This window comes from Sapajus apella, unplaced genomic scaffold (genome assembly GCF_009761245.1).
Source record: "Sapajus apella isolate SASKATOON/1434 unplaced genomic scaffold, GSC_monkey_1.0 scaffold8, whole genome shotgun sequence".
NCBI lineage: Eukaryota > Metazoa > Chordata > Mammalia > Primates > Cebidae > Sapajus > Sapajus apella.
This window is the reverse complement of record NW_022436948.1, coordinates 46,329,755-46,346,342: the sequence shown is the minus strand read 5'-3', so window position 1 is coordinate 46,346,342 and position 16,588 is coordinate 46,329,755. Positions and strand designations below refer to the sequence as shown.

Below are 16,588 nucleotides of genomic sequence, written 5' to 3'. Positions count from 1 at the left end.
ACGATTATGGGAACAATGGATGAAATGTTAAAAAAAAATCCATAATAATCATGGCAGTTAAGAAAAATAGGCAAGTTGGAGAGGCAGTTCAGGTTAATGCTCTTGGTGTTGGAAATATTTTATAATTTTTATCAGGAGTCATGTTCAATTTTTGTGAAAAGATTTTTTAAAAGGTAGAAAATTAAGGATAAGGAAGTTAACTCACAGCTTGCAAGTACCGGAAAGACAAGATAGGGCCATTTAATGCACCACAAGCATTACTGTCTTCAAAGTCTCCTTCTTCAAGCAAAAACTGCTGGCCTTTAAAATGTTCTTTTTCATAGGCAACCCACCTAGAAATAGAGGGGATACCAAAACGACCCATTAATAAAACTCTAGTCAAGAAAGCAAAACAGAGACAATCAAGATAAAGCTCATAATGGTTCATCTCCATATTCTAAAAGCAACACATTTGTTTTGTTTTCATTTACAAAGAGAGACAAATGGTGTGTGCTTCATACATCAATTTTTATAATTTGGAGACTTTTCCCAACAAAAGGTTAATTATAGAACTGCAACAGAGCCATGGTTTTTAAATGTTTGTGGTGTGACTTATACTACAGCGCACGGTGGTCAGAGAACAGTGTGCCAAGTTAATATAACACGAAGTGTATGTAGCCAATAAGAAAGGATACTAATTTACATAGAGATCCAAAGGTAATCATTTTTATTTTACTAATTAAGCCATTCTGGAATGACAGAATGACTTTTACATGAAACATTTATTCAGGGTTTAAATCAAGAGAATCTGTCACCAGGCTTCAGTTCAAAAACAAAATACGAGATGGTTTAGCAAAGAGGAACCAGGAAATTCGACTGGGCTGCTATTAGTTTACAAGGGCTTCTGTAAATACTTCCAGGTGGGAAATGTTGGTCCTGTACTTTCTTGACTTCTAATCTAAAACTATCAGTACAAGATACTGATAAATACCATTAGTTATTAAGCTCCTCCATGAAACTTACTTACAAAAAACTTATAAAGTAATCCACGGTATCTAATGCAGCGTGGGCATAGAAGGCTCATAAAACAATCTGGCCTTTTCAAATCTGCCTTTAGCCACACAGTGTAGTTAGGCTGAGATGCCCTCCCATAGTGCTGACTCCAAGGATGACTATTTCTGAGCTCCAGGGTTGGGAACTTTGGAATTCAGGAGCTTGACAAAATAAAGCCTAGGAGTGCTGCCTACTATTGCTTTTTCTTTCTTCACTCCTACTGTGGTTGTGAAGATATAGAAAATATTCCAAATAGTTGTTTTCATAGGGCACAAACAGCCATTAATTGTTACTCCCTCTACCCTTTCTGTAAGTATAGGTATGATAGTGGGGCAAAGGGTCCACGTGAATTGGAATAAACCTATAAACCTATTTATACATCTCAGTATATCTGTAATATGTAAATCAACTAACATTATTTTATTCTTAAACTATTATATAAAAATAAATTCCACAAAACAACTTGTAAATTCTAAGCTTTCTTTTATGTAAGTGTGGCTACTCAAAACATGCTTTTATTTATATCTGAATAGGAAAAGAAATAAAACGTATAAAAGACCTTAAAGGATAGATTAGGATTTATGAATTTATTATATGACAGTCCAATAATTATGTATTCAGTTTTTCTTAACAGACTAAGTTTTGATTAAGATTAAATGTATATATCCCTCTGATATATTTAAAGGTAGGTATCATCTAAGAAACCTTAAGAAGCATTAGCTTTGCCTTCCCCACATTCTTCAAGATGGTACAAGGATGGGGTCCATGCTACCTACAGATAAAACTGAACAACAAAACCAAAAAATGGTGGAAGTTGTGAAAAAATAATCAGCTGTTCCTCTTTAAATGGGGACATCACATCTTTCTCCTGCAGTTTTCACATAAAAATGAAAGTGCGTATCCTGCATTACAAGTCATGTTTACTTAGGAGTTCTACAAAATAGCTATAAAAAAACCCTTAGAGAATAGCAATGCACATCACACACAATTTTAGCAGATAATTTTCTATGCAGCAGAAAATTAGTTTTACCCTGAGTCAGTCTAGTTAATAGGAAAAACATTTAGATCTCAAGGAAAAATATGTTATAGCAGGGTTAACAAGAAACATGTGTGTTCACAAACCAAACAGTACTACAAACAAACAATAAAAATGTGTTTATCCAAACCATATTTGTTCTTTAAGACCCAAATTTTTTTAAATTGAAAGACAAGGAAGTAAGTGATTAATAATATGTCAGACCAGGCCAGGCGCGGTGGCTCGGCCTGTAGTCCCGGCACTTTGGGAGGCCAAGGTGGGAGGATCACAAGGTCAGGAGACCGAGTCCACCCTGGCCAACATGGTGAAACCCTTTCTCTACTAAAAGTTACAAAAAAATTAGCTGGGCATGGTGGTGTTGCCTGTAGTCCCAGCTACTCAGGAGGTTGAGGCAGGGGAACCGCTTGAACCCAGGAGGTGGAGGTTGCAGTAAGCTGAGATCACATCACTGCACTCCAGCCTGGCATGAAAGCAAGACTCCATCTCAAAAATAATAATATGTCAGATTAATAATTGATATAATCTACATATCCAGCATATATAATCTCTTGCATTTTTATTTTGACTGGTATGGCTATCACGTAATTTATTGCCTGAAATTGCAAAGGATAGATCTGTAATTATAGACACTTGAGTGGTCTTAGACAAGTCACTTAACTTCTGTGAATAAAATATGTTAGTAGCATCTTTTACTAGAGTAGCTATTAACAAAATTATATGACGTTACTGCAAATATCAAGAGATACTGATACTTAAACTGACGTTCCAAAATAACCGCTGTATCAACATGGATCAACAGAAAGTTTCTAGAGGGATTATAGCATTGGGTTGACAATGATAAATAATGAGGACAGTCTCTTCTTCATGGTTTCACCTGCCAGGATACGAATATGAAGGTACATCCTAGGCCCATCACAGATTTGGGGAGTTTCTGGCCCAGTAACTGCTAAGACTGGGATGGTAGCAAAGGTGCTTACACTTGGGTTTGTATCCAGGGGTTCCTAGAGAGCTTCCTCAAAAGCAGTTCAGGGCCCGGGGGCAACCAATGTCAAAAACACTCGACTTTGGAAACACACAACCTAGATCCTTTTTTAACAAGGGAAGGCTCACTGCCAAGGTTCTTGGTACATAAGTCAACTATGATCAGCAGGATAGTGGATAAAAACTGGGGCTCTCATTCGTGTTCATAACCTCTGAAAACCTAATTTTATTTTGCAATTCTTATTGTCCATACTGTGTTCCGAAATACAAAGTGCTGAAGTTTTAGAAACTATTTTCTACATTTAATATATCTAAAAATCTTTAATACAAACAAGAGTCCACAGAAAACCATAAGTAACTAATTTTTTTTTCATTTCCATATTACAGAAGGAATGCATGTTTTTAGATTAAAAAGATTGTCTTTGCTTAGCACACTTTTGTGCTGACCTTCAAAAATAGACTACTCGTGAAAATATTAAAAATATGATACTCACACTCCACCAATGACACGAATTGATCCAATTCTGTGAAAATCTCCATCATTTTTCAAAAAATTAGGAACAGAATCTATATGTTCACTAAACTCTTTAGCCTGTCCATGGAAGTGAGGTTTTTCATAAATAATAACCTGAAAAATTATTTAACATGTTTATATTTTAGTACATATATATATACACTTAAGTTGACACCAAAGACAACAAAATGTACAGTGACTACTATTTCTTTAATTGATACAAGGATATTTCAAAAAGTTTATGGAAAAGGTGTATTATAAAAAACTATGCATGGATTGCAAACTTTCATGCACCAAAATCAACTCCTACTAACTTGTTATAACACATCTGAACAGGACCTAGTTTAAGTTACTAAGAAGAATAAAACATTGGTTTGAAAAAAGCACCTATAAGAGCAATACAAATTCTGCTAAAATTGAAGCAAGAATAAACAAATTTCTGGTGAAGCTTGGGTAGAAGAATGATGAAATCATTGATGATTTATAAAAAGTTTATGGAGACAATACCCCAAGGAAATCAGAAGTGTACACATAGATAACTAATTTAAGAAGGGACGAGATGATGTCGAAGATGAAGCATGAATCAGCAGACCATCCATGTCAATTTGAGAGGAAAAAATTGATCTTGTTTGCACCCTAATTGAAAAGGACTGATGATTAACAGCAGCAACAATAGCCAACACCACAGGTATCTCAGCTGGTTCAGCCTGCACAATTTCAACTGAAACATTAAAGCTGGGCAACCTTTCCACTCTATAGGTGCCAAGACTATTATGCTGCAATCAGCTGCAAACAAGAGCAGGGCTTTCAAATGAAAATTTAAACAAGTGCGATAAAGATCCTGAAGCACTTCTTCAAAGAATTATAGCAAGAGATGAAACATGGCTTTACCAGTAGGCCCCTGAAAACACAGCACAATGAAAGCAATGGCTGCCAAGAGGTGGCAGTGATGCAGTCAAAGCGAAAGCAGACCAACGGCAGAAGTTGTGGCAACAGTCTTTTGGGATGCTCAAGGCATTTTGCTTGTTGGTTTTCTGGATGGCCAAAGAACAACATCTGTTTATTATGAAAGTGTTTTTAAAAAGCCAAAGCTTTAGCAGAAAAAAACCCAGGGACGCTTCACCAAAGAGTCATTCTCTGCTACAGCGATGCTCCTGTTCATTTCTCTCCTCAAACAAGGGCAATTTTCCAACAGTTCCCATTCAAAATCATTAGGCATCCACCCTACACTCCTGAACTACCTCCTGCAGGCTTTTATCCCCTAATCTTAACAAAAACTCTAAAGGGAACCCATTTTCCTTCAGTTAATAACGTAAAAAAGACTGCGTTGACATAGTTAATTCTCAAGACCCTCAGTGCTTTAGGGATGGACTAAACAGCTGGTATTATTGCTTATGAAAGTGTCTTGATGATGAAGCTTATGATGAAAAATAAGGTCTATATTTATTTTTATATTTTAATTCCATTTTTTCCATGAACTTCCCCTCATATATATTTACAGTATAGCTGAATGTTGAATATTCACAAGGAATATGTGAGACTTTATCATCATAAAGGTAAAATATCTTAGTTAATAATAAGTTTCTCTCATATTATAATAATATACTTGAGTGTGATTACATTATTTTGGTCACCCAAATACTAGGACCATCTCACAGGTAAACTGCCTTATAACTGATTCTTGAATTATCTTTGTAAGTATATCCCTGTGTTTGGAATTTAATACAGACCTTCCTTCTACATACTGAAGTTCCTCTAAAGAACTCTCTTGAGATTCCAGGGCATAACAATAAATTATCTATTGACTTTTCAGAATACATTCTGTTTCTTACAACATTAACTGCTTCTATAGTCTGCTATTCATTTAGAAGAAACAGAAATGCAAATTCTGGAATTAAAATATAAACCTTCCTAAAAAATAAGAAATTATTGAGATATATTATTTCTAGAGATTGGGTATTTGATTTAAACCGAGGGGATGCAATACGTATTGTCAGAAACTAATTTCTGGCATTTAATTAATACTTCAAATTTGGATTGGAATATTATTTCTCTTACTATTTCGCTGCTTTTTTTAACTCCTCAAATACCAGCTGCATTAAGTATGTGGAAGTGATAACAGCATTTATCTATCCACATTCTCTCACTTGCTCCTATTTGTGGGTAATAGAATAATTTGTGCACAAATGCCAACTCAATATCTTGGCAAATAAGACCCCATGCTTAAAAACACTAAACCAAAAAGAGTATAGCTTCCTTACGACGAAAAACTGATGATATCAGGGAAACAGTATATAGTACGGACCCGGCACTTGTCCGCATGGTAGGTTTGCAACAGGGTACTGTATTTGAAATGACAAAGTTTTATCTGGGTTTAATACATGTTGCATATGCTGACCACATTCAAACTCAGTAAGAAATAAAAATTCTTTGGTGAGTAAGCCACAAATTAGTATCAAACAACTTGTAAATTCTGATTAACCATCCATTCATATACACCTAGAACCAGTCAAACTGCACATGTCCAAGGAAGATCTGGCCTGTCAGCACTGAAGTTCTGATTCACCAGACTAGGAAACTGACACAGAAGGCATTCAGACAGCATCACAGCTAATTCTGTATCTTTTATGGCTTGCAACCTTGACTGCAAATAAAACCACCTAGGACTCTTTGGAAATTGTTGACCACAGCCCAAACTAATATAGTATCTCTGGGAGTGCAGCTCAGGCTTAAGGCTTTTTAAAAATTCCAATATATATAATTCCACCATACAAAGTATATTAGATACGCTCAGATACAGAAGTTTTAAAAGACTCCATCCATGTGGCTGAGAGAACGGAAGTCAGCTCCATAAATTAGAAAGCCCAGAGATGGGAGAGTTGAAGGCGTTGTGTCTTACGTTAGAGAAGAGGAAGACAAATGAATCCCCGCTTCCATACTTGCCTCTGGAGGTTCTGTAACCTAACTACAAGGACGCCTGTTTGCATCTTTTATCACGGCACCGGTATTCCTTTTCTCTCTCTCTACATATATTTTGTAATTCTGCTTCCTCCTTTCCTTCCCCAGATGTGCTTGATCCTGGCGCCACTGCCAGCATTTTCACTGCCTCGCCTGTACTCTTCCCTTTGAATACTTATACTTACAAACTGCCATCTATCTGATGAGAGCTACCTACACCTCCTTTTGATCAGCATTGATCACCTTCCTGAGCATCACTCCCAAATGCCTGCTAGATATGTCCACTTGAATAACTAGCTGCTATCTCAAGTCCCCTCCCCTTAAACAAAAGTCAAACCTATCACCTTTCCACCCTGTAGCAGACATCCAGTGAGTCTGACTGATTTGTTGGTACAGACCTCCAACTTTGCAGACTGATCCTACTCTCCATTCATAGCCATAGGGTGGGTCCTCAGCAAACATTTTGTGCATTCACTTCCCACCACCCCAAAATCCATTAGCTAAGTATTATCACATGTGGAGGTACTTTTTATTCCAATAATTCAAAATACTTAAATATTAACACTGAGACTCTTTAGCATGCTACAAAAATCAGTTCAAGACTTACCTTTAAGTTCATGGGCATTTCCACTTTCAGTCCACCCTAATGACAAGATAGTTTAATATTAGACAGGTAAATATTTAAGATATTTGAATGTAATATCTGAAAGTGATACATGTAGGCTATATAAAAATGTAATCAAGGAAGATTACACACCCGTGAAATTTAAGTTGTGGTAAATTTTAAATACAGAACTCTATAGTAGGCAAAACCAAGTTATACTGTTCCTTGTCAATGTAGATGGGGCAAGAAATCTTAAGGAGACACTTTCCAGATTACAACTACTGCTGTTTGCTTTAGTCCTTGAGTACACTTGACCAATTAAGATTTAATCCCACTTCACAGTGTCCCACAAAGAAGACTGGTGTTGCTAGTAAACTCAGAAATCTCATTCAGCGGAGTAGATTTCTTAGCCAGCTAATCCAAAGGTTTTCCCTACAGTTATTTGGGCTTCCTAAATTAGAACACTAGCTAACCACACTAACCCTTCTAAGTTCTACCAACTCTTTTTATCATATGCACTGTCTTTGTGATCTCAAGGTTGTAAGGCATAAAAAGTCACGATTTCCTTACAAAAACCCTAATTCTATAGTTTTTTGTTTGTTTGTTTCTAGTCCTACTCTACATTGTGATATTTCTTAAAATGTTTCAGTTTGTCCTAGTGGCTATGTTTATAAAAGGCATGGACTAATCAAAAATGGTTTATCACATAGCCAATGTTTAACCGAACAGTTTGTCACTCAAATAAATGTTTGCAACAAAAAAGAAATACTGTAAATACTGAAGGCACTACAGTATAATAATAGTTTGCCAATTCAGTAGTACACACATTTACTTCTTGAAACTGAGATGCATGAGCAACCATCATGGTTATTTTTGATTCATGGGTGCTTGGGAAAAGGAATACTTTTTTTTAAATTTGCTTACCATCTGAAGCGGATGTAATGATTTCATTTCTGCTGTAGAAATCTCAAAGAGCCCATGGTCTTCCTCCAGAACTGTAGCTTGCCCCTTAAAATTAATATCTGGGTAGGCAAGCCAACTATATAAAAAATAGATAGTTAAAGTGTAATAGTACTGCTTTAGTTTGGGTTCTGTAAGTTAAAAGGGCTACCACAAAAAAAAAACAAAAAACCTCTCCATCACAGAATTACACTAGTAAAACACACTCAAAGTGAGAGCCAGACATTATATAATGATAACAGCCACCATGTTATTAAGTATTTATATTCACATATTATCTATAAGTCTAATATGTTTTCCAATCATTAGGCATTACTTTTCTTATAATTTTCCAATACCTAAAACATGTGGCACCTTTAATTCAAGTGGAAAATAATTAGAAAACCTAAACCAATTTCACTATATTCCATTTTTTTTAAACTGGAACAATCACAGGTAGAGATTCCACAAGATATTTTACATTGTGACCCAATTTTTTAGAATCAATATCAGTTCTACTGGCTGTCTAAGGAAGATTATTTGCAGTAAGATTCCCTAAAGACCAATATTCTAGCCAAGCTTGATAATTGCAGACATTTCTCATGGATAGGACCAATTACCAGCCTACCCAAGGGTTCTTTTTTTATTATTGTTGAGATGGAGTTTCACTTTTGTTGCCTAGGCTGGGGTGCACATGGTGTGATACTGGCTCACTACAACCTCCACCTCCTCAGTTCAAGAGATTTTCTTGCCTCACTCTCCCAAGTAGCTGGGATTACAGGCGTGCATCACCATGCCCAACTTGTTATTGTTGTATTTTTTTTTTTAGTAGAGACGGGGTTTCTCCATGTTGGTCAGGCTGGTCTCGAACTCCCAACCTCAGGTGATCCACCTGTCTCGGCCTCCCAAAGTTTTGGAATTACAGGCATGAACCACCCAAGAGTTCTAATTCACATGTAGGGGAGACAAAAAAGTTGTCCTACAGTGACCCCAAAATTGTATATCAACCAACATCAGAGTAAACAAAAAGAGTGAGAGAACGGAGGGCTCCATGTTGAGCCAGATGTCCACAGGCTTTGGAGTCGAGTCAATCTGGGAATGAACTAAGGCTGAACTTAGGCCCATGGTCCTACAGATACCTCTGGAACTAGAGAGGCCTAATATCAAGTCCATGCTTACCAGCTACTAGCCTGGGACAAATCACTCATCTGTGAGAGTAACACCATCTGCCTTGCAGGAATAGAGGAGTCATAAACAAAAAAAAAGCCGTATGTGCTTGATACCACAGAGGCATTCAGTGACTATTAGAATGCAGATACTCTAGAAATAGTTCAGGCTCCAGAACGTCAGGCCAGGGACATGCTTTTATTTCTCAATCACAGGATTTGTTGGATGAAATGACAGCGGATCCATATATCAAGAAGTATATCTCAGAATTCTATACCTGCTACTGTGAATCACATATCAAAGCTCTAATTAGATTCAAAGAAATAATCTTTTAACGCCTGCAATAGTCTTTCTTGGGTAGCTGAGAGTATAAGCAACATTAACCAGAAACTTTAGAAATATATACGTCATCTACTGAAATATGAAACAAAAAGTTAACTTTGGTAGCCACCAGTCACTATAATAAAAAGGAACTGATACACACACTCCTGACTTCACAGTGAAGGTCACAGATCTGGACAGATTCAGTTCTTCCAAATTGGGGACTGCTCTCTGTACGTAGATAGGACAACAGGCTGGGTCCGACTGTGGGCAAATCTCTATCTCTGGAATGCTGCAGTCCTGAAAAAAAATAATTTGGCTTTGAAATCATAAACGGACACACAGTCTAGTCTTCTGAATGCCCTGGACATACAGTTACATTATTCTCATTATTGAGTTGAATTTCTTCATAAAGAAAACAAAGGAAATATTGTTTTTCTCACACTTTTTTTTAAAAAAATAAGTTCTTCTAGTTATGTTGATAACATGAAAATTATAAATTTTATGGAAAAATTATTGTCCCAATTTTTCTGCTTTGGTTTTTACATATTTGTTCTATTGAGCAATGCTTAGAGTTACCAAACTATCTGAGTTCAGAGTTACCAAACTATTTGAGTGCCAAATATCTGTAAGCCTTCCTTCTTAGAAGTATAACAAAGACATAAGGAAAGGAGAGAGTTAAATAAAAGGTGATCTCATGGGGGATATAAAAAAAAATCAGTAGAGAGGCACTACCCTCTTCAGTGTTTATCTAATTTACATTGACAAAAGAAATAGTAATTAGAGGTGAGGGTAAAGGAAATCTGTTTTCCTCCCTGTAGGACTCCATTTCCTATTGTTAGTAGGTTTGAAGAAGAAAAGCATTATGAAATTGACCCTTTACTCCATCACAGTCTTAAAAAATGACGCACCCATTGTCCTGTGAGATCTTCCTTTAAAATTTCCCTTGTGCAGATCTCTTCTTACATATGTCCACTGTTGCAGCTCTTGGTTAGACCCAAACTTTGATTACAGGCCTACTTACAACCGCCAGTCAAACACTAGCGACTACTCTTTAGACAGCTTAGCTTGTTAGAATATCACTTTTCTCATGAAACTCATTGGCTTCAGAACCAAGCACATCGAATTCATGTTTCTGTTTGTCCTTCCATAACAGGGCACCAAACTAGTGATCCACACTGACTTCCTACAGCGCTGCAGTCATGTTGGTCTCCATGCTATCCCCACTTCCACTCCAGCCTCTGTAAACTTTGCAGAAGTGTCCCCATCTCAACTAAAGAAAGAATTCTTTGTATTCTTACTTTCAAAAATCTCTCCTAATAGTCAAGTTTTAACTCAAAAAAAGACCTCATCCTTTCTTAGGGAATCAAAATTACAATTATTTTTTCCCTTCTCTGAAATTACAGATACACTTCTATCTGAACACACTATCTCAATACTCATGACTGTTTAAGGATACAACTCAGGTTTTAGTAATTATCCCCTATGATGCGTGAGATTCCAATGCATATGCTTTAATAAAATAGGAAAATGTAATAATGGAGGTGGCATTTATAAAAGACTGAACAATTCTATTTAAGTTTTGCAATTCTAAAAGTATAATATTCTGATTTTTCAACCTTTCCCCAAACTGAATTCTTAATCATTCTTATTAATATACAAAAACAAATGAGTTCATACATCTTGTTTATAGGAAATTGGTTCTAAAATGCAAAATACTAAAGAAGCATAATCTAAAATATCCTTTAAAGTATAAAAGTATGCTTTGTGCTAAAGTTTCATTTCAAAAATAAGCAGAAATGTCTAGAACAGTCACCTGTCAATCCTTAAGGCTCTTTTGTATGCTATTAATAAGAGTTCTAGTAACATTATTTCAAATACTGCCATATTAATGTTCCCCCAGGGATCTGAGTTACAGTAACAAAATACATAACTAACTGTCTCACACAAACAAGTTTCCTCTGCATTGTGTTGTACAAACAATGTTTGGGTGGTGTACTCTAAAAAGGGAAAAGCTAAGGAGCATTCAAGTCTACAACCACACAGATGGAAACAGCATAATAGCAACAGTTTAGTGATCACTAAACATGAAAATAAACAAAAATGAGAGGGCATATGTTCTCAGTTATCTTTACTAGAAACCTAATTTTTGCTCTAGTTGACTGAAAAAGATTTCACTGTTAAGTTCTATGTTGACAGTGGCTATTCACAGAAATAGCATGCTTTGCAAAACGTAAGTATAATTCTTGATGGACAAAGAAAGTCAAATACCAGCAACTGAAGGGCACTTTATAGTAATGTGGCAACAATAAACGATTTAAGTTTATATGGCTTCCTTGCTTACTTTTGTAGTCCTGCTACACTTTCCAAATATATTAATGAAATTTACAAACTTATACTATTATGGCAACTAGTAAGAATAAACACAGTTTTATAGTTATAGTTAACAAAATTACACTTCACAAACACAGTAAGAAAATCTATTTGTTTCTACCTTACATAAGATACCTCAGTCCTGGATCTAACAACAGATCTTGCCATAAGAAAAATGTCATATCCTTAAAAAAAAATTTTAAATACACAGTAAACATAGTAATTTGCAGTATTCATTTATTCTAATTTTATAAAAGAAAGCATTTGAATCAAGATTACCCACACTACTGCCTTCACCCCCAAATTATTTTCCCTGGGGACAAAGACAACCCTTAACTGGAATCTACAATTACTGATAACTAAAGGAATCTGCTATATCTGTTTACAGCAAAGTGAAGACATCACCAAAGAATTATCTTTAAAGGACATTAAAGTCCTGTCCACACCGATGAAAGCGACTAATCTAAAGATGATTTCAACAAGGTATAGTTGGCATAGGATAGGCGGAAGTGAATCCAGCACGGAAACAGCCATCTTTTACGAAGCGGCGACAGGCAGCATTTTGACAACACTGGAAAAAGGAAGCAGTTTGATGGCTAATTATTACTTTGTAAAATATTTAAAACAATGCTTATGCCTCTTCCATTCAATGCTCAATAGTTTTATTTTCCTTCCTCACTAACGGCTGTTAACCTGTTGACGCATGGGCACTAACACTACAACTAAAAATAGTGATTCTGAGAACAAACACTGGAAGAGGGAGAAGTACAAGCCTGACTTGCTCTTTCTTATAATATATTCTAAGCAAATGGTGGACGTGCAAATATCCATTCAAATATCTATGCTCACCAGATTGAATCTGTTTGATTTTATTGTTTGATTTTAGCGGGGGTTGAGAAAGGGGGCTGTTTGCCATATATTACTCATTTTTTTTTTCCCACTAGGCCTTGGCATGATGCCTGATTCCATAAAGAAGGTACAAAACCACAAGTTATATAAATCTTAGAAGAGTCCAATTACGAACTAACTAGTCATTTGTTTTTTTCAATTTTCTACTGAGTTAATCGAGTGAAAACTCAAATTGTTATCTGCAGAACTGAACTGACTGCAGTTAAATCTTTTAATAAAACGGACAGTGCTCTCTCCACTTCAGCCATCTTCATCTCCTTGCAGTACCCTAGGCCACCAAAGCTCACCCCTGCATCTGACAAAACTGGCTCTGCCAGGAACTCCCTCATATCTCCCAGACTGCCTAACCCCTGTCTGTCCTTACAAGATGCTAATCAGGTGTCACCTCCTCCAGGTAACATCTCTTCCCAAAAGGTGAATTCCTTCTTCTGTGGGCCCAGAGGGCCCTGGAGAACATTTCTCACATCATATAATCATGTGACTCAGCTGCTCTCCCCCAGTCTTCAAGCAACCTGAAGTAAGGAACCATATCTCACTTGTATTTCTGTTCCCTGTGCACACCACAATATTGGCTCAAAAGCAGACACAAATATTTGTTAAATATAGGTGTGTTTACAGTTTTGCAGACAGTATTGATGAACATAAAATACATGCAGACACCTTTTATGAAAACTTGAGTTTTTCTATAGGGTATATTTAATTTCTTTGAATGCTATAAGCCACTATCAAGAGTTTAATAATAATCCAAATCATCATGATGGTGTTCATCTGTTTATTGTTTCATATATATAAATTAAATCTCCATAACTTGAAAACAACATATAACCATGACTGTCACATGAGTAACTGTACTGTATCACCTATTGTGTTACTGTTGAAGGAAATCTTAAAAATACACGTGAGGAGAATTCTGTCCTTATCTGAGATGTTCTTCTCACTAATTAACCTCTCCTCTATACTACCACAGAACTTCTTACAAAACATTTTATTATATTGGAAGACCTTTCTCATCTTAGTATTAATATTTTCTAAACAGAAAAATAAGAAACAATACCTTCCCTTCCTATTCTAATCCTCCCTTGTCTTATTTCCTCTAACACACACACATGCATGCACACACATGCCTATACTAAGCAGTAGCAATCTATACTCGAAAAAGATATATCTGGAAATAATGGCTCTAAGGTTCCCGAATAGCATACTCCGACTTAGGAACAGTGTATACTAATTAGGAGTATTCTAGAATACCATGCTATTATTATTATTATTGAAACAGTCTTGCTCTGTCACCCAGGCTGGAGTCCAGTGGCATGATCTTGGCTTACTGCAACCTCTGCATCCCTGGTTCAAGCGATTCTTCTGCCTCAGCCTCTGGAGTAGCTGGGATTACATACCCAGCTAATTTTTGTATTTTTAGTAGAAACAGGGTTTCACCATGTTGGCCGGGCTGGTCTCAAACTCCTGACCTCAAGTGTTCCACCCACCTCAACCTCCCAAAGTGCTGGGATTACAGGTGTGAGCCACAGCGCCTGGCCAATACTATACTATTACATACTACTATAGCAAGAGTGTTACAGTAGGAGTGGCGTTATACTATTATAGTAAGGTATTATAATAGTAGGAATATACTATTCCTATTAGCATATTTTAATAGCAATAGTATACTCCTATTAAAATATACATATCATGCATTATGCAACATTTTATATATATATATATATATATATATTTTTTTTTTTTTTTTTTTTTTTTTGAGACCAAGTCTCATTCTGTTGCCCAGGCTGGAGGCTGGAGTGCAGTGGCACGATCTTAGCTCACTGCAACCTCCACCTTCTGGGTCCAAGCAATTCTTGTGCCTCAGCCTCCTGAGTAGCTGGGATTACAGACATGCACCACCACACCCGGCTAATTTTTGTATTTTTACTAGAGACAGGGTTTCACAATGTTGGCCAGAATGGTCCTGGGCTCCGGACCTTAGGTGCTGGGATTACAGGCATGAGCAACCACACCTGGCCCATGTAACATTTTATAAACTAGATTACCTCTGGTTAATATTTTTAATTACCATTCACTCTACGTGCATAAATTCAAAAGATTATCAATACGATAATGAAGATTAATAACGGCACAAAAATTAGCAATCATTTGTAAACATTGCCAGGCCACAGCATAGCTTTATTATATGACAAATAAAATCAAATAAAAAATAGGAGAAAAATCTACAGTTGTTACCTTTAAGACTCGTTTGATAGAACCCAATACAAAGTTTCTTTGCGGATGCCTTCTGTTCTGAAGAATCCAGTCACGATTTAACACTTTTTCCCCTTCTTCTAGCACACATTTCTGACCTCGGAAATGTGGTTTCTCATATAAAATCCAGCTAAACAAAGAGCAATGCAATGATAAGTTATATTTAATTTTCTAAGAAATAAGGCATAAAATAAATGATACTTGGGGTAAGTCACAGACCATTTTACCTACTTAAATTTTTAAAGCTGGGATATCTTCCATTATTAGCATATAACCCTATTTTTTGAAACAATATATGCTAATTTAAGTATGGGTGAATAGTAAAGAAAAAATAAGAGTGCATATACCTTGGAAATATAAATATTTTCTGAACATAGTACCACAATATATTTCTATGTCTCTATTTATGTAAGCAAGTTCTTTATAGATGTGGTCTATATAAAACTATACAGCTGTATTAAAAACAATAGGGCAACAATTCCAAATTACACTTCTAATTCTCCTGTTGCTGAATAACACAGGACACATGTCCCATTTTGTTATATTAAGACGAGATTACACCATATGATTTAGTACATGAATACTGACCTGGGTAGCATAAACGCTAGATAGATAAATTCTAGCTCCAGCATGTCCATGGGACATGGTCCTTAATAAATAAATGAGGTTAGCCCTCATTCTCAGACCATACAAAGATTCCTTCACTTCTTGACCAAGGCAGCTATACAAACAACTTTAACTATGTGGCCTTCACATTCCTCAGCATCCCACAAATTCTCAACTCATTTTCAAAGCTACGCTTCATTCAACTGAAGCGTTCAACCAAACTTGCCAAATCTATTCTGCTAATAATGCAGTTACAGAATGGCATTGATTGTATAGATTAGGTCTTGTAACTTACTGCTGGCTTAAGCACTAAAAAAAGGCTGTATTTTCTGCCACAGTAAATAAAGAGAACAATTACGTTATAACAGAATAATAATGTTTTAAAACATTCAGTCAAAAAGTAGAGGAAGGAGAATACGACTTTAATAAAAAATACAAAAGAAAAGCATGAACAGGAAGAAGACACATTTAATTTCAGAAAACGTGCTATAAAATTTTAAGAGACTTCTTACCAGCCCCTTACAACTTTTATTAGAACTCCATTTGGAAAAGACCATGATGTAGCATCGGGAATATTACAGTAGACTTCTTGTTTATATTTACTTTCATGGAGATCATAGATAACCATCTGCAACACAGTAAATAGCAGTAAGTAGCTACAATAATTAATTTTTAGAAAGTATTTTAAATTCTAAAATGTCCTAGAACATAGAAACAAGTATCTTAAATATATAAAAGCAAGGGTTACTTTAGATGTTAAATCCTCAAATAAAATCATTTTCTAAGTCACTTAACAGTATATTAGGCCAGGCGTGGTGGCTCATGCCTGTAATCCCAGCACTTTGGGAGGCCAAGGTGGGCAGATCACAAGGTCAGGAGACAGAGGCCATTCTGGCTA

The 16,588-nt window shown here is 36.1% G+C and overlaps 1 protein-coding gene across 4 annotated transcripts in view; it reads right to left on the bottom strand.

The window, feature by feature from the left end:
• CRYBG3 (crystallin beta-gamma domain containing 3) overlaps positions 1-16,588 on the bottom strand; it is a 132,613-nt gene that overhangs the window by 52,910 nt on the left and 63,115 nt on the right. For 3 of the 4 annotated variants that reach the window (XM_032277218.1, XM_032277219.1, XM_032277220.1), the window contains 7 exons: positions 16,203-16,318; positions 15,067-15,214; positions 9,716-9,852; positions 8,050-8,164; positions 7,129-7,164; positions 3,544-3,677; positions 206-332 (listed from right to left, as the gene is read on the bottom strand). In XM_032277218.1, the coding sequence (XP_032133109.1) occupies positions 206-332; positions 3,544-3,677; positions 7,129-7,164; positions 8,050-8,164; positions 9,716-9,852; positions 15,067-15,214; positions 16,203-16,318 (813 nt within the window). Of the gene's footprint in view, positions 1-205; positions 333-2,516; positions 3,178-3,482; positions 3,678-7,128; positions 7,165-8,049; positions 8,165-9,715; positions 9,853-15,066; positions 15,215-16,202; positions 16,319-16,588 lie in introns of those variants that run through there. The other variant, XR_004268670.1, reaches the window with a different exon arrangement.